Source organism: Hetaerina americana, unplaced genomic scaffold (genome assembly GCF_022747635.1).
Source record: "Hetaerina americana unplaced genomic scaffold, ioHetAmer1.1.p SCAF_29, whole genome shotgun sequence".
NCBI lineage: Eukaryota > Metazoa > Arthropoda > Insecta > Odonata > Calopterygidae > Hetaerina > Hetaerina americana.
Window position 1 is genome coordinate 5,351,227 of NW_027286863.1, and position 25,239 is coordinate 5,376,465.

The 25,239-nt window shown below is 40.3% G+C and overlaps 2 protein-coding genes across 2 annotated transcripts in view; one reads left to right on the forward strand and one right to left on the reverse strand.

Annotated features, from left to right (window-relative positions):
* The window catches only part of LOC139689927 (uncharacterized), a 313,079-nt gene extending 312,972 nt beyond the window's left edge, over window positions 1–107 (reverse strand). The window contains exon 1 of the mRNA XM_071587063.1: window positions 84–107. The gene's annotated coding sequence lies outside the window, so the exon portion shown is untranslated. The remainder of the gene's footprint in view (window positions 1–83) is intronic.
* The window catches only part of LOC139689929 (alpha-tocopherol transfer protein-like), a 32,643-nt gene that overhangs the window by 1,272 nt on the left and 6,132 nt on the right, over window positions 1–25,239 (forward strand). Inside the window, exons 2-4 of the mRNA XM_071587064.1 lie at window positions 19,474–19,652; window positions 24,036–24,195; window positions 24,655–24,754. Coding sequence (XP_071443165.1) covers window positions 19,514–19,652; window positions 24,036–24,195; window positions 24,655–24,754 — 399 coding nt within the window. The 5' untranslated portion in view covers window positions 19,474–19,513. The remainder of the gene's footprint in view (window positions 1–19,473; window positions 19,653–24,035; window positions 24,196–24,654; window positions 24,755–25,239) is intronic.

Consider the following 25,239-nt stretch of genomic DNA (forward strand, 5'->3'; position numbering starts at 1 on the left):
ACTCGAATCCGTATTCCGCAGTTTTCGGCAGAATGATCACACTAATGTAACTAGCAAGATTTCCTTTACGCTACAGTACTTACCTAATAACTAAATGGACTATTGACTCCAGTACAGTTGGAATTCAGTCCAAATGGGTCCCTTGACCTGGTGTGTCCAACACCTCTGTAGCTCAAGCGTCTCGGTTTGTACACTGGGGAGAAATTGAGAAGGCTTAATTGCTTCCAATTCCATTAAAACTATCATTCCCCTCACATATATGAATCACGCAAAAAACGCATGCAGCATAACTTATTGTGTCATTATTAATATGAAGGAGTGTAACAAGATCCGATGCGGATAGTTGCCGTCAAGCAAATTATGATTTCAAACGAGTTGATAATCCTAAGCAAAATCATGAATTACCTCCAAGAAAACCATCGGTGCTTTGAGTGAGCAGAGAATATCAGTTCCAAAGCACTTTCAAGCGGAATTTCTTCATAATTCCATTTTTTCACATTAAATATTTTATAGTTCACTATCTTCAGTTACTAATAGGTGCGAAAACCATAGGTAGTGTTTCGATACAAAGCATCAACAGCTCAATGGAATCGCGACGACGCGAGCATACCTTTTCAATTTTTATCATTTCTCAGTCCTTGTTGGATTGTGAATTCATAGCTCCAACGCATGATTGCATCTCTGCTATCCGGAATCCCACAACATTCCTCCAAACATAGCTGCAGCATATAAATTATTGCGGCTTCGAAACCAAGTGGAAAGCCACTGCAGCGGACCAAAGGCGGTGGAATTCCAAAGGCATCGGGACGCGGGCGCGTAATTGAGCGGCGGTCGCCAGACCAGGCGGAAGTGCCGCGTGGAAATGACGCACTAGAATGCAATGAATTGAAGATGTCCACGCTCTCCTCGGGAGATGCACGCTTCGCTGCGCAACAGGGGTGACTTAATTGCTGCTAGCGTATCCGCAGCACGGGCGACGCCTTCGTAGGTGCGCTCGATAGCCGTTTGTAAAAAAACGCGACTCGGGAGCAGAATAAGGATGAAAATTTTCGCACGCGCTCCGATTATTGCACACGCGGGTTTTCCGCTCTCTTTTAATTCCGTTCCGAGGAGTAGTCTCACTCATCCTTCCCCACACTTCAAGCATTCGAAGAGCCATCATTGCGGGCGGCCCGGGTCACCTTTTGTTCTATTCCACTCGAGAGCATGCCCACGGAATCACTCCCGGGCGTGTGATGGCGTTGGAAACTTTGCCCCATTATTAAGAGACTTCCAGCAGAATAACTTGAGGACTCACCTCGATCATTTAATATATTTCCGAGTGCAATGAAGCCATAAAGATACCGTTGAACTAACTCATACCTTGGGTACCAGACACACTACTGTAGTTGTTCAAAATAATTCAAAGATGTGATTGGCGAAAATAATCAACCTCAAAGGGAGTCTTAAACGATAGGGAAAATTTTGTAGTTGGCTTTATAGCTTCTTTTTTCCCTTCAGAGTTTTCACTTCTCCTAATGATGACTGAGAAAATAAATATCCTTACTTCCATTTCCTATTGTGTTTATTGAAATATTTCCTTTCGCCTGCAGTCTTTGGCGATTACTCCCATTGGCGTATTTAGACGTTATATTGCCAACATAAGCGTAAGGGCTTTCCATTCAATTGTTTTATTCGAAAATGAGAATGAATTTAATCGTTCGTCTGAAAATATCGAGAGAAAATATTCTCGTAACCAGTTTTCATCAGCTGTGTCGCGAATTAATTATAACAAACGTACTTATAAGAAAGGAATAGGACAGATTGAAACATCTTTGGCAATATAGGCATTGCAAAAATGATTGCAAAGCAAAATATCTACATAAGAATATGGTGCATAATGTTGCTTTCCATAAATCCTTTCATTTTTGAAGCCCAAAGATATGAGATCTGGTGGATATCCTTGATAAAATATCCAACGAATGAACTATTTAATAAACGATGATTTTTAGGGAACCAGCGCAATATAAAACTATAGAGTAATTCAAATTAAATAGTTTTTTTTAATTTCATGTCAGTTTTATAAGGTTTTAATGAGAAAAATGATAAAATAGTGAATCACGGACGGTTGTTACATTCCTCTGCTCTTTCGAGTCACCGAATCTGTAAAATACTGACCACATATAAACGCACCCACACCACCCAGACATTCGATAGGATTTGGGTCATAACGTTTTTCTTTATTCTGTCCAAAGCAATTATTTCCATTACAATCCCAAAGACGTCGATTTCCCATAAGGAATATCATCCAGACTATGCGTGGAGAAAATAAAAGTTAGGCGAAGACAGACTATGACAGTGAATACCTCCCAAGCAACTTTAATTCCACCTGCAACGGAAGTCCCTAAGACAATGTTGGACCAATGATTAGATCAATCTTTCAAACTGATTAATGATACTATTCTTTTCATCAAGATTCAATTCTTTCATTTCTCAATCATTCATAATTTGGTGTGATTATTTTGTCTGAAATGGAAGGTATGCTAATTCTTCTTTATTTACTGTTGCGGTACTCTGTAGGGTACCCAAATATTTTAAAACTTTTAATATTAATGAGAAAACTGTCGAGTCAACATTTTGTTTTGGCTATATTTTAGACGAAATTATGCGAATTGTGACCGACATAATCACTCGACTTATAGCTGGTGAACACTTTGCCTTTCAGTTCGTCGCAAAATGTCAACGCTAAGAGTTAACATAACCGTCCAAGAGAGACATTCTTGAAATATTTGCACAAATGCCGTGGCTTAAATGAAATACCTTTTTAATACCGATTGAAAATAAACCTTTAGATAACAGACTGGGTGAAAGCGGTTTGTTCTTATTTCAACAGATTAAATAATAATTTCATGGGCAAGACCCATTTCTCCCGCTATCTATAAAGCCATACAATGACACGACAGTTCCTCTAACTTTTCTGAGAAAACAAACATTCAGTCCGATTCCAGAATATCACCAGTTTTCTTTAATTTTCTTTATTCCTGTGCTTTTGTGATCGTCAAATATTATGCAAAGACGTTGCTTTATTGTCAACCACAGGCCACTAATGTGCCTCAGCCAACGAAGATTCAAATGTTTCTGTTCGTTTTAAGCGGCCAATCCCTTCAAATGTGGAATTCTTAAGACGCAATAAGCACTTCCTGATACTTTACCAATGTCGCTGCCTTTTAATGTCCACTTTGATTTATAATCTTGGAAAATGCAACATGGGGAACCCGAGGCTGGTTCGATGTTGCTCGCATCTGATGAGTCCGTCATTCTATGAGAGTTAGATGATAAGGAACATTACCCATTAGAGGCCTTGATATGGAGCCTCATTATTATCTAGAAATGGAGTCGTGTGGGCGTTTCACCACTTTCAACTTGCTATTATATATCTCCATACCACGCCCGTATCGAAGCTCTTACTGACACGATGCATGACGAAAGGTAGGTCACCAACTGACGTCTAGACTCGCAAAGATGCTTGGATGCGCCACGAGTATTCCTCCCGTGGTGGCAGCAGTATTTGGGCGCCTCGCTACTTTTATGCAATACGTATATTTCGGAAGATCTGAAATCAAAATTAACTGCGACTTCATGGTCGAGAGCACTAAAGGAATGCTTTTTTCCATTTACCTATGGCGAGCGTGTAAGAAGAAAAACTAGCTTTCACAATATAATACCATAAATTATGGTAACATTTATTAATTAATGAAATGAGACGGAACTATAATGATCAAAGACGATGATTAATTAAAAGCAATGTCACTACAAAACGGACATGACAACTTACTTAAGTGCTGAAAATCCCCAACAAAAGTCAACATCCTGTGGGCGATGGGACGTTTTTGCCCACGTTTGTCCGACTTTCGAATTGAAGCTCAATTATTCAACTGGCATTGGAACGGATGTTCACGAATACTTCTATGGGTAGAGCACTCAGAACCGTCACCTCCAAATCTAACTTCAGTCACAATTACATCCAGGGCACTGACAATACCTCGCAACCGAACCTTTTTCGAGCAACTTCTGCCCAACTACTGGCAGACTGCCCAAGTCCTCGCATGGAAGCACAGCACGGGAAAGTGTTGGTATGAAAGGTTAGGGAAAGTCTGTTACTTAACACAGTCACCGAAATTATTTTTACGGATTCTACAGTTTTCTAAAATGTTAATAACTTCAGCTTGTTAGAATTTCACTATGGACATTCCTGCTGAAAACAATGACCGAATTTTCTTGTGATCACAAATTCTCAAACATGATGATTACGTTACTCAGGGATTTACGCGGAATATTTGGTGAACGCTGGAAATTAACGAAAATTTAGAGCAAATAAATTAAATCAGTTACGTGGCCAATCAATTTAATCTATTAAGATTTTAAGAGCTTAATTTATCAATAAAGTGATGATTTAGCAAATATTCATAAATAAAATTGACAAATTTCAATAAATTATTCAACTGATTCGCACCAAATATTCGCACAAAGCAATAAACAATTCCCAATTTCTGGAAAATTCATTCTGGATCCAATCCTGAGCAAGTAATAAAAGCAAGTAGCGTAAGTAAGTCATCGTTTGAACATAAATTATTTTCCGAAGTAGGTGGAAATTGATGACGGGGACTTTGAGTAAGGATTTTAATAAACGGCTCGTTAAAACTTTGATTTGGAGCGTAGTTATGAACGGTAGAGAAACATGACCAAAGAGGCAGAATGATAGGCGTATATTGGAGGCTTTTGAAATGTGGGTGTGGAGAAGGATGGAGAAGGTGAAATGGACCGAAAGGGAAACAAATGAGGAAGTGCTGGGTATGGTGGGGGAGGAGAGGGGATAGTGGAGAGAAGTCAGAACCCGGAAATGATGGACAATTGGAATGGAAGCTGTACTCGGGCTAAACCTATTAAGGTCATTCCTTCTCTCAATGTGAGAAAGCTGAAATAAATACCGACCGACCGTTGAGTAAATATCGAAAAAATATTTCATTTCTACTCGAACTTTATTTAAATTTAATTAAATTGTATTCAGTGAAATAGCGATTCTCTTAATTGCCATAATAAAGACATTTTTGGTATAAATATTCCACCACTCCATTTATTACTGTGCAATGTTTTCCGATTTTCCAATTCGGTCTTATATCCAATTTGTCAAACTTTCTAAGCTGCTAATTCTATTCATTACATGGACTAAAAATTCCAAAGATCATGATACCTGCTCTCCAAGGCGTTGAGTAGGCGCGAGCCAGGCTATGGTAGGACACCAGAGCGAATGTGCCAAAAACTCGAGCCAGACACGCAAATTCTTGATCATCTTAGAAAGAGAATAAAAGTGAGACTAAATTGCTTTCAGAGAAAGAAACCATAACGCCGATATCGTCTGAACAATTTATCTAGTGCAAAATCAGGAAATTTTCCGAAGAGTAACTAATTTTTTTAAATTTCTTTTATCACGGAGGTCAATAAGTGCCGACTTTTTCGCGATGACGTCGAAGCAAACCTTGGAGATTCGTCAAAATAGAAGGCAGAGGCCCACGGGTGTGGTCGAAGCAATAGAGTATCCCATCCCTCATTCCGAAGACAAGTGGCATTGGCGTTTATGTCACGAACATTGGTTTTAAATTAGATGCGGCGGCACGAGCAAAGTGCCGTTGACTACGCTGACAATCACGGGTAGATGATTTAAAAATCGTAAAAGAGAATATATCTCTAACGATAAATTGATGCATCCAGTTGCGAGTAAGCGAATCTGCAAATCAATATATCTGCCAACATCTTATTTCACCATCATTAATCCTGACACTAAAGTAGCTCTAAAATTACTAGAATTCCATGTTGAAAACGTCAATTATGAGTAAAACAAAGGGGAGTTCTTGAGTCTAATTCATGGCTTCTGAAAATTAACTACGCCATTTGAAAACGGATTGTTCGCTTGGTGAAAGACCACGTGCCTATCAGACATGCCAGAACAGGATAATGTGTCGAGGATAATTGTATTCAGATCCAGTGGAATTTGACACAGTATTGGTATATCAATGTGGAAAAAATCAACGCCATGAATCTCCCCTTTGAAGGAAAACTGTGCGGGCAACAATGAGTGACCGAGGGCATCCAATACGCACCAATCACGCCCACGGGCAGCGGTAAGCATTTCAAAACATTCCCTCAATCTGCAAAGCTGCTCGCTGTGCAGCGGAGTTGAAAGTCATGCGCCCGTGAATGACGCGAAGGACGCCTTGCGCTCAGTCGTGACCAGGAAGAATCCATAAATCCCGAGTCCATTTATTCCAACTAACGCGATCATCCTTCACCCCTCTGCTTCGCACGCACGCGAAACCGTCAGTTAAAGACGCCCAGTTTGGTAATTCTACTGTAGTATTTAACACCTATGGGAAAAGTTGGTATTAAGAGTTAGACGTGTGATGGTTTTCATGTTACCAGAGAAAAAAAAGCCATGGGCATTTCATAAATGAATTGATGTGCTTGTTTTCAACGAAAAGTTAATAGAGTTAATAATAATGTGGGGAAAGTTAGGCCGATGTCTCGTTGACACGTACCTTCTGAATCTCCTACGTGGTGCCCATCCAGTGGCCAGAGACATAGCACTGCACTGCACTGCAGCTGTGCGCCACTGGTTAAAATACTATAGATCACGCACTCCTACATGCAATGAAATGAATGCAGTCCACTCCCGCGTGTATCAGTCGAAATGAAACAAACGACGGACTTACATTTCTTCCTCTCTGAGGTGTTAAAACGAGCGTTGCTTACTTTGTGAAGCTCTTAGGTTTCACCATACATATCATGGGGCCCAACCAGAGGAAAGCACGACTACGCACACAAATGCATATCACATAGCCCTGAAATGCCAGTATTCGCCAAACGCCAAGTTGGCAATGATTCCAATGCCATTGGATTGAAAGAAACATGCTACTATCCTCTAATTAGACCTCACGAAACTGCCTGGTTCGTGAAAAACTGCCATCAAGGAAAAAAGCGTTCAAATTTACAACAAAGTTGTGGAGAAATTAATTAGTGTTGGAGACTATGTAGAAACTAAGACGCAATGCTTCATATTCTAAACACTAAAACCCTGCATTTTGCGAAAATTAAAAAATTGCAAGAGCATTATTAAATCAATTTTAGTATTCGAGGAACCGCTTCAAAACGTTAGTTCGAGAGATAGGACTGTCCTTGCCTCCTTTGTCACAACTTGTGTCCGTTCATCCCCTGCCACACGCCTCCGCGAAGTCTAGCGCTGCGTTTAGGAGACCCTTATGTATCTTGTAAAGTGGTTCCGGATCCACTCGCAGGATTTGGGCCTACCTCGCGCCACTGCGATACCAGCCATCAATTCTCCTCCTCGTCATGATAGCTGGAACTTTGGATAGTTGGATGGCTGGAGGTCCCCCTCACTCCAAGAGAATCCCCAAATGCGTCACATTGCTTTTCTTGCTTCAGCGGCCTTTTCATGGATCGCGGCAGCTCCATTATCTCCGTCGGAGATTTCAGACGATGCCCGAAGCAATTTCTCTTTTCGTTCGCCGAGGATCTTTTCTCATTCTAAATGTTACGAAACAACGCTTCAAACAGCCGATAAACCCCTGGAGCGTGTGGCGCACTGCGGTCAGGTGCTCGACAAATGAGATCATTTCCACTTTCCGCATTGAATAGTACGAACGGCAGCAGCAATTTGATGTCGGGCTGCTAAGGACATCCGCCGGCCACTCTTCCCCATTTCACGCATTGACTTTTACGCGCCTATTTCCATATTCACATATGAGCCTCTCATTTTATTGGAGATTTCAGCTTGAAACCCTTTCGAACCTCTAATTCTTGCGGGGCTCTAAACCAGATTTTAAAAAAATATGCCAGTCAAACAGTGTCGCGGCACAATAGCGGACACTTGACGATTTTGATAATTTAATTGCATATTTTGAAATAATTAAACTAAAATTATAATTTCCAATAAGACATGTTGAAAAAAACATAAACCGGTACCTGATGGAGATGACAATAATGCTGCCACCGCTATGAGTGAGTTTTGTACGAAAATAATGTCATATCCAGGTCGAGAATGATAAAATAAATAAATTAATGAAATAAATTGTGAAATGAATGCAGTTGAGGTGATTGAATGCATTCTAAAAAAACCAAAAGTTAACCTGATTTTATTTAAAAAATTAACACGACATGTGATCAAACCTTTTTTATCTTCAATTGGAAGAGTAACGAGAGTAACTTCTGAAGCGAAATAATTAGACTGTTTTTGGTCCATCGCATTAAAATTACGACTTCTTGAATTTGGAGCAAATCTTGATTGCTGTGGGTTCATTTCAGTAGTTTTCTGTAGTTTTCCCTTCCGGATCTCAGCGGAAGGCGTGAAGCAACGCAATCGTGATCTTCAACGACGATCATGCGACCTCAACAACAAATCCACTCGGTGTCGCTATCAAGTCGAATGAGTAAAATGCGCAGTAGTTTAGCATTCATGAGATAAATGTGTCCCCATCATCTTTCATCGGACCTAACATGGAGAAAACTTATTAGGAACATCTGCGGGGCTGCTTGAAAGAATTTTGGTTTCACCAAACGACTGATGATGAATAAATCGAATGAAAAAGTTAAAGATAGTGTTATTTCGCGTTGGTCAGAGCCCACCATGAACATGCTTCCAGCACTTGGAGGCCTGAGCAGAAAGCCCTCATTGAATAAGAATCTGACCGCTCCGTGAAAAATCTTCGCATGGGAAAAGATCCCGTCACAACGGTCATCCTATTCTTGGAAAAACTGAGATGGGATCTGCATGAAACACGATTATTGCGCGCTACCATTACTTATACCGCATTACATCAGTAGTTGAGATGACAGCGAGAGGGTAAATATTCTGTCTAACAGACCGATATAAATCTTCAAATATAAATTTTGTAAATGCAATTGCAGACAGAAAGCATCAAGTGCAACGATGCGAACCAGGCCAAAATAAAATGATAGCAAAGGCCAAACAGTTGTCGCTTGCGATATTGAAGGACGATGCCTTGAATGGCAAATGGCTTGGTAAGATTTAAATGTATAAAACTCTCCTCTCTGGGGGTAAGCCTAAGTATTGAGAGTGAAATAAAGGGAGGAGGGCGTAACTTGGGCATCACCTGCTCTTGGGAAAACACATTAGAAACATATGAGAAGCTGAATTAAGGAAACTTGGCCTTATCGAACGAATTGGGGGAAGTATTGTTGGAATACAAAAGTTAACGAGAGGTGCCATTTCTTACTAGGTGTTAGTCATCTGGGATGCGGCTCAAGAAATTGGGCGCGGCTCTGTGCAAAACGTTCAATTTCAGCCTTGAAGAAAATATAAATACCAATAGAACCCGCCTGATTCATTAAAAATTGTCCCGAAGGAACAGTAAGCGCCACAAAATATTGGAGAAATAAGAGCATGATCTGCTTGAAGCATGAAGATTTATTTATTACCTACTGGGAAAATATAAATAGTAGGAATGTAATTCTACAACAGAGGCATTAATGTAAACCCAATTTATATTGGTGGTCAAAGCCACAGTAAAAGATTAAAGAATATTTCTGCTGTACCAATTGCTTCGCATTGCATAAAATATAGTGCAGTACCATATGATATATTAGAAAAAGGAAATCAATATTAAAAAATTTCAAGGGACAACTCTTTATCCCACAATAAAATTGAACTTAAAATTAAACCACTTGGCTTTTCCACGTAGAAAAAATTTTCATTTACTTTATTTTTTTCTAACTGGAAAAGTCAAGTGGTTTAATTTTAAGTTCAATATGAAGATTTTCCACCAAGTGTTTCCAGAAACTGTTTTATTTCACAATAAAATGCTGGTATTTTTATTTTTAACAATGAGATAGTGCGAAAAATCACCAAACTTAAGTTGATGATTGATTTATTCTATTGTTTCAGGCTTCACTTCGTGGAAGTAATTGATATCCATTATTGAAATAGAAAGAAAGACTCGTACTTTTCCACAGATTTTATTATACGGCACGACGCGTTTCACCGACTTGCGGCATCATCAGGTACAAATTTGCAAAACAGACAGAGCAAGCATATATACCCTCAGGACAGAGTGGGGGCGTGAATACTCGTGAATATCACTAATATAGCTACCAACAATGGTTTCAACCCCAAACTAGTTGACACATTACTACGGAAAAAACAAAAAGCAATGGCCATAAAAAGCATTTTCGTATCTCAGCCCGCAGTATCTAAAGATTTTAAGTGGTGCTCGATCCCGTTTCTGGGAGATCTTTCATATAGGATTTCCAACTGCCTACCCACCTCACTCAAAGCAGCCTTCTACTCACCCATAACCCTCTCCAAACTTCTAGCCAATGGAAAAGACACCCAGGATAGCCTTCTCAAATCAGGCATTTATAAACTGAAATGCGAGGATTGCAACAGCGTTTATGTCGGTCAGACCGGCAGGAATATCAAGTTACGAGTCAAGGAACGCGCTAGGTGTCACAAAAATCAGAATAACAACTCTCTCTTCACCAAGCATTAACTAGAATTCGACCACAGCAGTGCCTTTGTCCCAGAGATATTACACACACTCCCAAAAGGATTAAAAATGGACGCTCTCGAGCAATTAGAGATTAGAAGGCACTTGGTAAACCCCAACACGACACTTTGTAATGAGCAATTGTTCCCATACCCCTCCCCACTCCTCTCAGAAAAACTAGCCTGGAAATGGTCAAAACAATCCATCAACGCACCTGCGAGCCCCCACCCCTCTCAAATCCTTCCAACCCTCCCCGCCCCCACTCTGTCCTGAGTGTATATATGCTTGTTCTGTCTGTTTTGCAAATTTGTACCTGATGATGCCGCAATTCGGTGAAACGCGTCGTGCCGTATAATAAAATCTGTGGAAAAGTACGAGTCTTTCTTTCTATTTCAATAATGATGATTGATTGTCTACAAATTTCCTGCCATGTACTCCTGTGGAAGTTTTTCGGTAAAGAGGAATATAAATGAAGAAGTGGGAGTAAACTTATTAATTGTCAGAGTAGGAGCCCAGCAGGTTTTTAAAGGGACAGTCGAGTATAACTTGCACAGGTTTAGTAATCCCGTTGATTAGTTATCTCCTCAACCTTGCTGAAATAAGAATTCCTCCAATCGCATATCAATATCGATGCAACAAAAAACTCGTTTGCCGATTCAATGAGAGTAAAATTATAGCTATCGGCAGAAAAGTTCCTTGCAAACACATCACGTCCTGATCTTACTTCAAACTAAATTGAAACTTGTTCACAAATCGTCGGCTTTGACCACAAGAGATTGTGATGCCATAGCAAAACGGTATCATCAAATTATTTTTCTTGGCTCATTCGTAGGAATTGTAACAAAAACTGTGTCCGTGAAGGGCGGGAGGCCTACTTTTGAAATCAATCATATTTAGCGAAGCAGATTTAATTTGGTAAGAAAGCAAGTAATTCTAAAAGAAATATTTTAAACCATTATGAAACCCACTTTTATCACAACTCTCGGAAATTCCCGCTTATGTTTTAGCAATATCAATGCCTGACACAAAGACTTAACTAGATTCCCGAAGCGACTGAATAGATTGGAAAACTCTTCAAGGTTCGTAGCAGGGGGTAGTAAATCATTTTAGCAACGCAGTGTCCCTTGGCCGACGTTCAAGCACAGATTTTGCCAACCATGGGTCAAGAGGTGTGCCGATTCGCATTTGAGGTTATTTTTCGTTCCGCGGAAACACTCTTTTGGCCATACTATCGAGGCCGGAAATCTCAGGATCGACCCCTGCTCCGAATGAGTCACCATATAGCTGCACCACGCATCGTTGCGTAACGGAACCGCAGAAATAGGCGCTGGACGCGTTGAAATCATCCGAGGGACTTTCTCCGGCCATTACCACTTGGATTTATCTTTTCTTTTCCGCCACTCACCGGCCTCCTTCCTTCCATCCCGCTCGCCCTCCCCCCCCCTCCACGGGCTCTCCGCGGAGTGAAAGCGAACCGACGGCTTGTGACGGGACTAACTGGGAGAAAGTCCGCCGCCTTCGCGCCAATCGCTCGCATCTCCCGACGAGTGCTTCTGCGAGGGGGCTGGAAGGGCGGGGATGATGAGCGGAAATGCGAGCATGGCTTATGACAAACATTACGGAAGCATTTTCTCAAAAGTTCGATTCGGGTAAACCAGAAGATGCTCACGGTAAAAATTAACGCGCACAAACGACATGCATCGGTCTTAATTCATGGCGAGCCTGCGTGCCTATTGCCTGGATATTATTTTTTCAAAAACTATAACTTTCTCTTAATTGAAATCGATCGCTGAGGTAGTCCATGGTAACAAGAAGGGACTCTCACGCAGCCCCTCTTCCCCGTTTCGCCATTTAAATTTCGCACCGATGTGAAACATTTCCATAGGGCAACTTTGCGAGCGAACGACTGACTACTGCGAAGCATGAAAGCGCTCGACTTATACTCGTAAGGAACTCGGTGAATTCATGTGGCATTCCAAAGTCGAACAAACGATGGTCTTGAGCCGTAATTCAACGTTGACTTTAAGTTGCCAGCTGAGCGTCGCCAGTGAATTTAAGGTGGTGATGTATCCAGCTAACTTGGCGTATATATTTCTCAAGACCGGCCTTGAGGTGAGGAAGAGCGAAACTAGGAAGGAAACAGAGTGCACCCTTTGGATTTGAGGAACGGACTGCGGAGAGGTCGGAGGAAAGTTTATTGAAACCCGTCCGAATGTCCATGAAGTAAAGCTTTGAAAGAGCACGCTTTGTTGTCATACAAATTCTAGAGATATATCTGAGAGCCCTTGGAGGCACGAATACTCTTTCATAGGTTCAACTGGAACAGTCAATGCAAAGGTATCAAACTGCTTATTTCAGCAAGGAAAAGGAGGGTTTCCAGCAAAAACACAGGTCCCTTAAATGGAAAAACAACGCAGGCCAACCGAGAATCAGATAAAAAAAGCACAATCAACTATTACTTGAACCAAAAATTAAATTGCATCGAACAATTGAAGTCATCCACTATCAAAGTTGGGGCATTGGAAACTCAAAGAGACTCGTCAACGCCCGCCGAAAAGTGTGCCGCTTCTCATGACCAAGACATGAGAACATTCCGAGTAACTTATACAAGAGAGTAGGCATAAATAAACAAGAAGCAAAAATATTAATAATGTAACCGACTCTTAAGAATTCTTCAAAAGTGTAAAAGAATAAAAGATGCCAAATCACGCGCTACACAATCTCCAAAAATCTTCATTAAATGGACCAATTACCCATAAGTAATGTCTGCTCAATGGCACTGATTCGTGCCCTCAAAATCCACTTTCTCATAATGTTATTTATGTCTCGGCCATGGGCAGATATATAAGTGAGACAAGCTTTTACCATTAACCATATAGAGTTTTAATTTACCTGAAGGAGGCATATTTTGATTGTATGAGTTTCGTTAATGAAATATTCGCAAGCTGACGAATTAGGTGTTAAACAGGACAAATCTTCTCGCCGCTGCCTTTCGATTTATAAGCAGGCATCTTTGGCATTTTCGAAAATGCCATGATTCAAAATTTCCCCGGAATAAGTGGAAAACTTACGCTTCTAAAGAGATTAAACAATGTTATGTTTTTGCTATAAGAGCTCAATCTTACTCCCAGAAAGAAACGCTTTTAGGAAAAGGGCGAAATATTTTTTGAAGAAACTGGATCAGACTCCGTAATGGAAAGCAGTGTGGGCTTGATTCAACTTCCGCCGTCGGATCAGCATTCGTCGTGTCTTACGGATCAGCATGGATCGTGGCTTACAAGAATTGGAGAATGAATATATTGTGTTGCGCTTTAGCTTACATTAAAAACATGTTTAAAGTGATTAAGATTTAAAACAAATTTGCCAAAAAAGTCTTTCTTGCTGCACAATTTTCGGCTAGTTAAAAGCCTGGCCTACATAATACGAGCATAATCTGTGAGCATTTTCCCAATGTTTCTCGAACAATTGTTCATGAAATTGTTAAACACCATCTGCATTATGCAAAAATTTGTGCAAGATGGGTCCCTCGCGTATCTCAATGAGCTGGCGGCGAAGGACTATGCAGCAGGAATACAGAAACTTGTCACACGTTATGACAAATGCCTTAATTTGCTTGGAGATTATGTTGAGAAGTAGTTTAAAGTATCCTCTTTCAAATAAAATTTTTTATGTTTGTTAATATTTACTTTTGTGTCTTTATTTCACGAACGGGTACTACTTTCCGGATGACCCTCGTATTATTATAAGAAAAGGCTTGTAGGTATAATACAGGTATACTGAAACGAGCTTGTTAATATAATCGGCCTGATATGATTTTTTTTCTCTTAAATTTCCAAAGATCAAACTTATGAATAATCATCTACAACGTAACTTATTCTGAAATTGATCTTGCCCCATTTATCGATTTATCAAACTTTACCCGAAAAACAATCGCATATGCACTTGTGGGCATCCATGCGTATGAGCGCGTCTCAACTCAAAAAATTTACTGAGAAGGAAAATAATTTGTTTCTGTGGAGAAGAAAACTAGAGTTCACTATCATTTAATAAGTGAGTGATAATAAATTGTGAATTTGCAGAGTTTCCTTTTACCATTCCTTGGAGTAAGGATAAGAATTGATGCTGCATGTCTTATCGTATAAAAATCTACTTTCGTTCAAACAGTAATTTTTAGGATGCTCTGCTTTGGCACTCAGCTATTTTTCTGTCTTACGTGGTGTATACTAAATAATTCATAAACAAACAATATATATCTAAGAGAAGCCCAAACTCAATGAATAATGTGAAAAATTGGTTCAGCTTTGTCCGGCAGACGGCTTCCATCAGCCAAAAAAAAATTCTCCATAGATCCTTCACAAATCTTCAATTTTACAATCTGAAATTTAGTGACGAAACTATGGTTGGCTACCTTGCAAACGCAATTTAAAAAACTATATGCTAGAGGATTAATGGCTCGCTTTCAACGCGTATAAAATTTCTTTAAACTCCTTTCAGTTAAGTGATATGAATCTGATATTTTTTCCTTAGGACTACGAATAAATAGAAGTTATCTTTTTATTTTCCCTAGAGTTGGACAACAAATGCTAATTTCTGTCGATCAGCCCTGCAATTCCGATTGAGAGTGTTCTTACAGCAATGGGCCACCCTCACCCCATCACGGAATCCTCCTTTGCCCTGACGGGCAATTACGGTCTCTCACTCCCGGAATGCATCGGCGAGGCACGAAGAGTCACTTAAAGGTCCGATCGACTTTGAATTGACCTTCCTCACGCTCCGACGATGACGAGATGATATCTCATATTCGATGAGTCCACAGCAATTGATCACATTTCAGCCAACAATTGAGGAGTAAGAATGGATTTCAGGATATATTAGGCACGGATAAAGTCGACTAGCCTTTAGATGTGCATATTTTGGAGATCTAATATCACTTTAGTTGATAGTATTGGTCTGGTTTGTGGTGTGTCGTGAACCAAAAGGCGAATAAATCCGAAATAGTTTCTTTGAGTAATATTAAACGAAGAAGACTTCTGACATTTGGCTCAACACAGTACGTGTATGGAAACTAAATTGGTGCAAATTTCTTATTCGGCGGTGATACGCTTATATAACTCATATATACGCATACATGTCACTGTTGAACTCGCTCATGGTCCACTTAGGCAAAAAATATATTTAGCTCGCTCCTATAGAATTTACCCTTAAACGTATACTGAATGATGTGCAAAAAAATTTAACTCGGCGCTATGATTATAAATTGATTTTATCCATTTTGATCCATTAATTTACTCTAGTAACGAAATTACTGGCTATTTACCTTATAATCACTAATATCACCGGTTAATAGATTGATATAATTGTGAATGAATACTGAAACTGAATTGAGTTGTTTCATATCAAGATCCCCAGCACGCAAGGTGTCTTATAATTCTTCCTGCCGTCACTAATCCTCCCGTGAGCTTTAAATTCCGATAACCCAGTGAACCGAAGACCCTGCTTGCACAGTTCGTTTCTGAAGATTGCCTTCTGAAAGGAGAACCCCAAATCGAAGCGAGGATTCAGGCGAGTGAGAAAATAAATGCCAAGGCATCGCTTTTGCAATCGGAAGCTAATCACAGAAAGAAAAAATACCCCATCATGACGAAGAGTCGAGTGGCATGGCGCAACCAACCATCATGGCCTTCTGAAAATCTCAAGGCGATGATGTACCACGACGTTCAAAGGAAAAAAGTGGGCGCAGTCCTCATTAACTCTATTTTCCAGCATGGAAACTACTGGGAACGTGCTTTGTATATTAATACAACAAAGTGCAGAACAACCAAGAGGCACCCATGAAGTTTTGAAGCTATTGAAAAATAGGTAAAGGTCCATCTCACAGATTTTTTTCATCACTGGGAAAAAAATGGAAAAAGTGAATCTGTGTTGCCTCTGTAGTCCTCTAACTTTGATAAACCGGACGTCAAAGTGGGACGCACGAGTGACTTGAGCCACTTTTCTGGTAAACACGAGCCCACTTCACAGTCGAGAGGGAAAGTTTAAGGAAGACAAACTGTGAAACTGCTTAGACATCTAACCGCTGGCATTTGAACCGGACATTTGCACCGCAGACATCCCCGCACATGTATTACGAAGCTTCAGGATGGATCGAATATTGAATAACTGTAGATTAATACGAGCTCGCACATTGTATAAAGCTTCTTGAAACTCAACTGATTCGTGACGAAATAGCAATAAGATTATGACTTGCAAATAGGCGAAGCTTCCCATGCACCCTGACACTCACGTCTGCCAGTAATGCAATGCCGACAACTTGGTGAACTAACTCCACAAATGTATTCATTAATGACTGAATCATAGACTTAGACATTTTTAATGAACTCCAAACCATTTCATTGGGTTACATGGAATTAATTTAATGAAACCACATACATGAAATGCTAGATATTTTAATCCAAATGAAATGAAAGTTATATTAGTCCTATAAGCTCAGATGCAGTCAATCAAAGTGGATGTATTTTCAGACGTATCTTTCCTCACTCATACCAACACTTCTTGGTGATACTACTAATATTTCATGATCGTCAAGACCCGTTAACACATGAATATCGTCACAATAAGCAAGGCATAAGAAGAGACTGGATTGCGATTGAAAATACTGAGAAGAGCCATCAAATAGGACTACATATTATAATGCAATATTAACCCTTCATTGAAAGGCGATGGCATGTATAATTAGGCCAAATCCAATCAGGAATGCGGAGACTAATGAATTGAATCCAATATGAGATTGCTCAAGCAAAGGAGAAAGCACATTTGTTGGCCTCGCATCTTTCACTTCTGTGCGAGCGTATCTTAGGCAGCGAAGGATGCAAAAACATTTCTAAGATTATTCGGGTCTCCCACCGGGTCCACGTTCGTAGGGTTGCCGACGACCCGAATAATCTTGGAAAACATTATTCGCCGGGAAAGTACCAGATCATTCTTCAAAAACATTTCTGTCGGCGAAAATTTATCTAAAGTGAAATAGCAATGAACACATCCCTTTTACTTCACAATGTATTTACATTACCTCCCATTTTCTTCTTCCGTTTCACATAGCGATGGAAAATGAGGACAATAAATGCAATAATAATGCGTGGAGCAATCCTACGTACACCACCATCAGCGTGCTTGGTAGAGTGAAATAAATTCAGAAGGAAGAAATATAACTGTTCTATAGAATGACTGCGTTCAAACGGAATAATTTATTATAATAGCTGGGTCTTTAATTTGTAAAAGTCTCGCTCCGCGTTGTTCATTTACCCGTGGCGCTAAGATGCTCGTAAACCGGCAGGATAAGAAGTAGGGAATGCTTGGGTGATTCTTCGGCCTCAGGCGTTTAGTGATGAACAGAGATCGTGTCGTTAAAACTCGGCAAAATTACTTCGCATCATTTCTGGGTTAACATATATAATTCATAAATTCATTCGTTTAGGTTTTCAATCGAAATATGGGTTGACAATACATAACCCCCCACGTTTGCCCAGAGCCAATTCTTTCACACCCTCATGACGCTTGAGCCTAATGCCACTTTTCATTTAATCTATGTGCCTCTCACTTGCTGCCCCTCGTGGAATCTTCTTTGCATTATTACTATGGGTAATCTACTGGTTGAGGTAGGTTTTGGATGGGCACAACTACCAAGTAAATATCTTGTCTCTTCGAACAAAATACAACCCAACTCCCCTTCATCTCCGTGCATTTCCTCCCATCTTTGTATCAGTCCCTAGAAAAAGCAATCACGTCAAATGCAACTAGTTAATTTTTTGGTTGTTGGTCCAAATGGATTTTCTATGAGCATCTACATATTAACATTATTTCAAAGTAATTGTAGAAATTTAATGAGAGAATAATTTTAAAATCAATGGAATTTGAGGAAGCAGAGTACCTTTGAAACGAAGAGCAGCGTCGCTCGGAGTCCATAAACATTTCCTCTCTCATTGTAAATTCGGGCTAAACTCTCCTCGCGACAGAGTCGACGGAATCTCCAGCGTGCGCACTCCGCTGTTTGAGAAGAACGCGCACGTTCCACGCCTTGGAGAAGTGTTTGGGGGTCACGGGCATATGGCCGCCAGGTTCACGCACTGACGATTCCTTTCCGCGGACGTCGTGCGCCCGACGCGAAACTCAAAAAGTTTTCCTTGCCCGGTTCACGCCGTTCGGCGGGAGCTCGTGTGTGACGGGCGGTCACTGCGGATTGCGGCAATCTGCGAGACGCGTCATCACTGGGCCGGGAGGAGGGGAGGGGTGTGGCTGTGCCTGATGTCATTCCAATCCTCGGATCTACGAGGGGTCCACATCGACGTCTCCATTGAGCAAGGAGGTTTCTGATCCCGATTGGCTTCCGAAATTATGCATCCCTATAATTTAAAAAAAAACAACAAATAAAATTCATGGATGGTGACGTCACTTGGTGGAATTTCATCTCCACGTCATATACTCGTAATTTTCAATAACAGTTGCATTTTACAGCAAGTATTACGTCTCAACAGCAAAAATTACATTCAATGCCAAAATTAAAGCTGATTTTAAAAATTTGTTGGAATAGTATTGTATTATTTTAACTGTTTACATTCCATGGAAAATGTATGTTTAAATATAAATTCAAAAAAGTTCTAAACATAATTAAATTCATTAAAAACCAAGAGAGTAACTAGTCTAAGTATGCTCCACTTCTGGTTTCAAGCGGCATCGAGACTTGGAATTTCAGAAACTCCAGAAATAAGAATGAAGGCATATTATTCTGCGGCAACTTTTTTCGCGAACAGTTGGTAAAAATAGATTTGGAATGGATTGCACTAATTTTTCTTGAGATTTAAGGATAAATTTATTCATAAGTTTGCTCCCAAAAGTTCAATTCTAGCGCTTTATGTTTCAGGTTCTCTGCTCAGCTACCTGTGACAGCGACATCAACCACCATGACTCTGGTACAGCCAACGCCTGAAATGTCCTTGCGCATCCAGAAGGACCTCAACGAAGAGCCTTCCAAGAACGAAGAAAGCCTTCAGCACATCAAGGACTGGATGGAGAAGCAACCTCACCTACCTCAAATGATCGGTAGGAACACGACAGTTCCCCAAGTGTTGAAAACATTATCTTGCTACCCAGTTGTTGTTCTACCTACACCAAAATTATTAAGTCACAATTTAAATTTCCCTGTACCGTTTCGATTAAATTTAGCTTCTTGGCGACTTCTCTGCGAGGAATATTTTAATACTAGCCATTCCGAAACGAAGGGACGTCCAGTTGATAGAGCGCTGGACTTCTGATCGGAGGGCTCGATTTGGAGACGCCTCTTGGTACCCTCAGCTTCACTCAAGTTATGCTTTTTTACGGATACCAGGTCTCGCTGGGAAACCATTGGTGGACATGAACTGGCTCTGATGTGAATTTCACACGCCGTTAGGACTTGAAGAGCTCAACCTCACCTACCAAACAAACCTTCGGGTTGATGACTGTACTGGTGGCATTCCGAAAACAGACAGTGGCCATCAATCGAGTGACCAAAAAAACTGAGAAAACTATTACAATTTGTTATATATTTCATCCAGATCTCAGTTCAACGCAATATCAACTCGCAATATTTCAAACAATTTAACTCAGATTTGCAATTTCAGTGCATTACAATTCCTTATACGTGCATGGACTTTTAACTACTTTTCATTTTGAAAGATTAAGCATACTTCCCGACTGAAACAGAACTGCAGACGCTGAGAAATCCTAACGAGCCACACCCATCAGAATATTGAACGGCTAAGCTTGCAAAAAAAATATTCAAGGAGACAGATTTTCAAGCGCTGGAGTTATTTGAACTTTGAAGGCACATTGCTTATTTATTCCACAGTTCTCTTATAATTTATTCTTTATACCATAAAAGAACCTTCCTCCCAACTCTGAACGCCCCACTACTGACGGTCAGAATTTAGACGACAAACAGGATTTAGGTATTTTCCATGAGATAGGTAATGAAAGGGCAAGATTCATCCAAATATCCTTTATTTCGAGATCCTGACAAAAGTAAGGGTATAAGGTGAGCAGTTACTGTACTCGTCCAATCAGAAGTATTTGAAATATCAATATCGACGAACGGATCAGTGATTCAACGTAAATAAATACGCTATACTATATATCCGATCTCTCGCGATTACCTCTTATCCAATTACACGCCAAATTAGGTGGTGGGGTCAATTTTTTAATGCTTATTAATTTGTATGGGACAAATGGGACATTGGCGAATCCCTCAACCATGCAGTCAATGAACATGTCACTCATGTCTCACACGCGCTCTTCCCCAGTCGAATGAATGATTTTATACGAAACAAAACATATTAAATGATCGGTATATTAATTAATTTTCTCCGAAAAACAACAGAACCATTTTCTTGATGCGTATTAAAACCTCTCTACTCAAAGTCACATGATCAGGGATTCACGATATAATCGATGTATCGGAGAGCAACCTGCTAAGCGTGGAATTTGTCTTCTTATAAGAGGCCGTAGGAATCAATTCACAAAATTTGTAATCCTTCCTGACTGAACATTCACATTATTTTTTACTAAAAAAATAATGTGAATGAGGTATCCATTGAAGGCGAAGCAGGTGAGGTGTAGCTAAATCAAATTGATCGGCAACATACCAAAAAATAAAAGGTATGTGTAAAGCATTGTAATAATGTTTTATACTTTAAAATTCAAAAATGATGACAAATTTTCCTTGCGAAAGTCTCGCTAAGGACTTGATCCGGCCCAGAGATATTTTCGAAGTAATCCATTTAGAAACGCAAAAAAGGTTGGTTTGGCACTGGCGTAACGGCAATTGCAATATTAATCTCCATTTCTTAAAGAGAGCACTTACGCGAATTTAAATACAGAGCTTCGTCATCGAAATTCAATAAGATTGGTTCATTTTTCTCTTCTCAACTCTTTCCCACAAGAATTTCCCTCTCAAATAAAATCTAAGAGAATTCGACGTTCATTTTAAAGGAGCGAAAATAACTTCTTCTGCCTGGTACTCATTTTAATGCTTTCCATCCTACTCGTATTTGTCCGATTTGTTTGAAAAATCGAAAATCTTTCATAAAATTTGAGCAATGGAAATCGCTCTTCTCGCGTAGTTCACCCGTGGTAACCCACACTAAAGGACTTCATTAACTCTCAATAGATAACGCTTGCCTCCACAGCAAACGGATTACCAGAAAACGATTAAGTAGCATCGGAACGTCCAGGCAGAAATGCGCTCAACGCGCAAAAAAAACAGAAACCTCCATTTCCCGAAGCGTCAACCCCATTTTTTCCGCCAAGGATGAGGATTAGGAGACTAACCGAAAATAGTTCTTGTCGCACCATCTTCGGTAACGGTCAAGCCTGTTCAATTGTAACGGTAATTGCACAGGTGAAAGTCACTGAGTCACCCAATGCCGACTCCACTTCGATTCCAACGAATCGCGGGCCCGCTCGTGCTCGTTGTCCACAACCGTGTCCTGAAATATAAAAATGGCCATTAGTCTCCACAAAGAAAGAACCCATTACTCAACGAAGCCTCATAATCGGAATTCGGACGCCCTCTAATCTAATTAGTATATCACACATTCATGAATGAGGGGTTAGCTGACCTTGCGATTGCTTCCCGTTAATTCCGTTGGTTGAGGTTGTAGAGCAGCTGACAGGATATGAGACCTGATAAGTAAATAGCGATTTCTTCAAAGTGATGCTCCCGAGCACCCTTCCCAAACCTCTTCCCCCACACCGTTTTGTTGATTCCACGGTCAAAGACTGGATCACTTCAATTTCGATGAATGACTTTTATAGTTTATTTAGTAACATGTAACACACAAGCACAGATCCGCACATTTGGCACGTGCCACGGTCCCCGCATTCATTACTTTCTGCAGAAGGAAAGTGAACTCATTTTGTAATTTGAAATTATGTATAATATTATAACAAACATATTTTGTAATTTGAAATTGTATTTGTGTTCGTGGCATGTCACATAACGTCTTATAGATGATTTAATGTATATGTTACGCTAGATGCTTTGGCAGCACTAAATAACTCCATTATTTATCTATTTCACTTACGTCTGTACGTATTTAAAACTGATTTTAAGGCCACTTTCATCTATTTAATACATGCAACCTCATGATAAATTTATCAATACCTATACAATTATTTGTTAATGCATAATATTTATAAATGTGGACACAAAATGCTGTTTAAAAAATAACATGGAGTATTGGGGACAGGGAATATAGTAAGCTTGCCTGTTTAGCGTTGACGCAGACTCCATAGGTTCTGAAACCGCGCCTGCGCACGCTAAACCATATTGAGTATTTTTTAAAACAACATTGTAAAAGAAGCAAGTTATGAGCGAGAATTTAGTGTGCTCTTAGAATATCCTTAATCTAGTCATGAAAACATCCATGAAACTTAAACAGATAGCTTTAAGAATACACTCAAGCAGAATCGGCACCCCGACTGCCAGTAGATGGACCGACCCTCGGCGTGAATCACGAGTTTTGTGCAGATGCTTATGGCTCGAAGAGAGAAGTAGGTTTGGAGTGCTTAATTCGCCAAAGAAAGAAACAAATTGAGAAATTCGAGTGTAAGATGAGATTTGGAACCTCTGGTTTGCTGGTTAAATGTATTCGGTATAAAGTCACATGCTCTTCCTTTTCATTCTGATGAACGCACTCGTATTAGGGAGACGGAAGTTTCCGATCACCTCAACGTAAAATGCAAGCACGATGGGCAGGCCCAAAGAGAGCGACGAAGTGGAATTAGGTTCTCTCGGTTAGCGCGAGAGGGAGCGGCGGCGCACGCAATCCACTTGTCGCGAAATCGCCAGGCGCAGACCAACTTTCACTGAAAAGGCAACGTCGTTTTTGTTTTCTTCACCTTTTTCAGTGCCTCCATTATTCCATCCCTCGATCTGTTTTTTATTACAATCTACCAGATATGGTTCTCATTTGAACATCCAACTCTAAAAAATATTGGCAACTCTAAGCCTATTTAAACACCTAAATAAATACGATTTCCATAATTCCTCACCTTCAGAATTCCTTTTCTCATTTTACAGAGATGACAAAACCTCAACATACCTGAATAAACGACGGCTTAAACAAATGGATGACACTCAAGAATTCAATCCTAAACCAAGCGCACGCACTGCCTTGTCGTTCACTGGGCCTTGCGCTACATTTAACTGTGACTAGATGAGGTCCGTCAATTGAATATGAATACTAACCATACTCATTATTGCTATTAAATTCAATAGTCACGTTGTTCCTCGTTAAAATATGTTCATCTCGAGGTCAAGATTAATTCGTGACCTAGACACTAAATAAACTTCGGGAAGTGCCTTCTTTCGTTATTTTTTTGAGTTTCCCTGGAGTGATTCCGACGACGGATATCTCATGGGGCACGAACCATTCTTGATTTCAGATGATCAAAGGCTGATGACATTCCTGAGGGGATGCAAGTTCAGTCTGGAGAAGACGAAGAGGAAGTTGGACATGTACTACACCATGCGCACGGCTTTGCCGGAGTTCTTCGCAAACAGAGACCCAACGCGGCCAGAGATTCAGCAGGTTTTCAAAGATATGCAAGTATTACCAGTTTAATGCAAACTCCCCGGCTTCATTTTTCAATGAAGGACGAATAAAAGATGGTAACAAAAAAGTTCTGGGATTCGTTTCCGGGTCAAGTCAAACGTTATTTGCTGTATGAGCCCGTAAGCGCACAACACTCTCCTTATTGCCGTCAAATAGTTAAGCATGTGAAAATGAAACAAACGGTAAAACTTATGTTTATCTTATAATTTAATGTGCAAGATGAACACCAACTTCCTCCTCGAAGAATCTTCACCACAATACTTTCAAACAGGCATTGGAGCAGTTCTTGAAACATCCGCTCGACTGTGTGTGCTCACAAAACTCAAAAATATTTCACTTTCGCTTCTTGTCGCAACTAACATGAATACACTTTCCTGTCAGTAAAAGTAATAGGGAGGGGAGAAACGGGGGGATGAAAATACCTTATTTTAAGTGCCTCCTACTTGCAGTAACATGCCACCACTCCCAGGACTCACCCCTGAGGGCCGCCGCGTCGCTGTGATGAGGGCCAACGGAAATGAACTTGGCACCGTGTCCGAAGATTTCAAGGTAATCATCATCTCTATTCAACTCGTTATTAAAGTATCATTTAATAACGATCGTCTTATATATTAACCATGATGAAATGCATTTAAACATTCATACAGGAAGGAGGCACGTGTGGTATTGGTGCGAATTGTGACTTTTTAAATGCTACTCTGGTGTAATAGAAGAGTAATTAATGGCTACCAAAGCTGCACAGTTTGCGTGGTCATCTGTAAAGGAACTTGGTCTTGAGTAGTTCGATCCCTTCCTGGGAGTATTTAAGGTGGACACTGAGTGCATTGATCCTTGAGTCGGATGGAACTTGAGACCACGGACCCTCGGGAGACTTTTCGGAGGCTAATGCCCGTGGCATGTCCCCCACTCCATGAATTCACCCATTCGTTAGTTTTTTCCATCCAAAGACTAGAAGACTGCAAAATATTCCCTTTTCAGATTCTAATTTTCTTACTTTCTAATAGCTCCTCTTCCATGCATCCCTCTTCACTTGG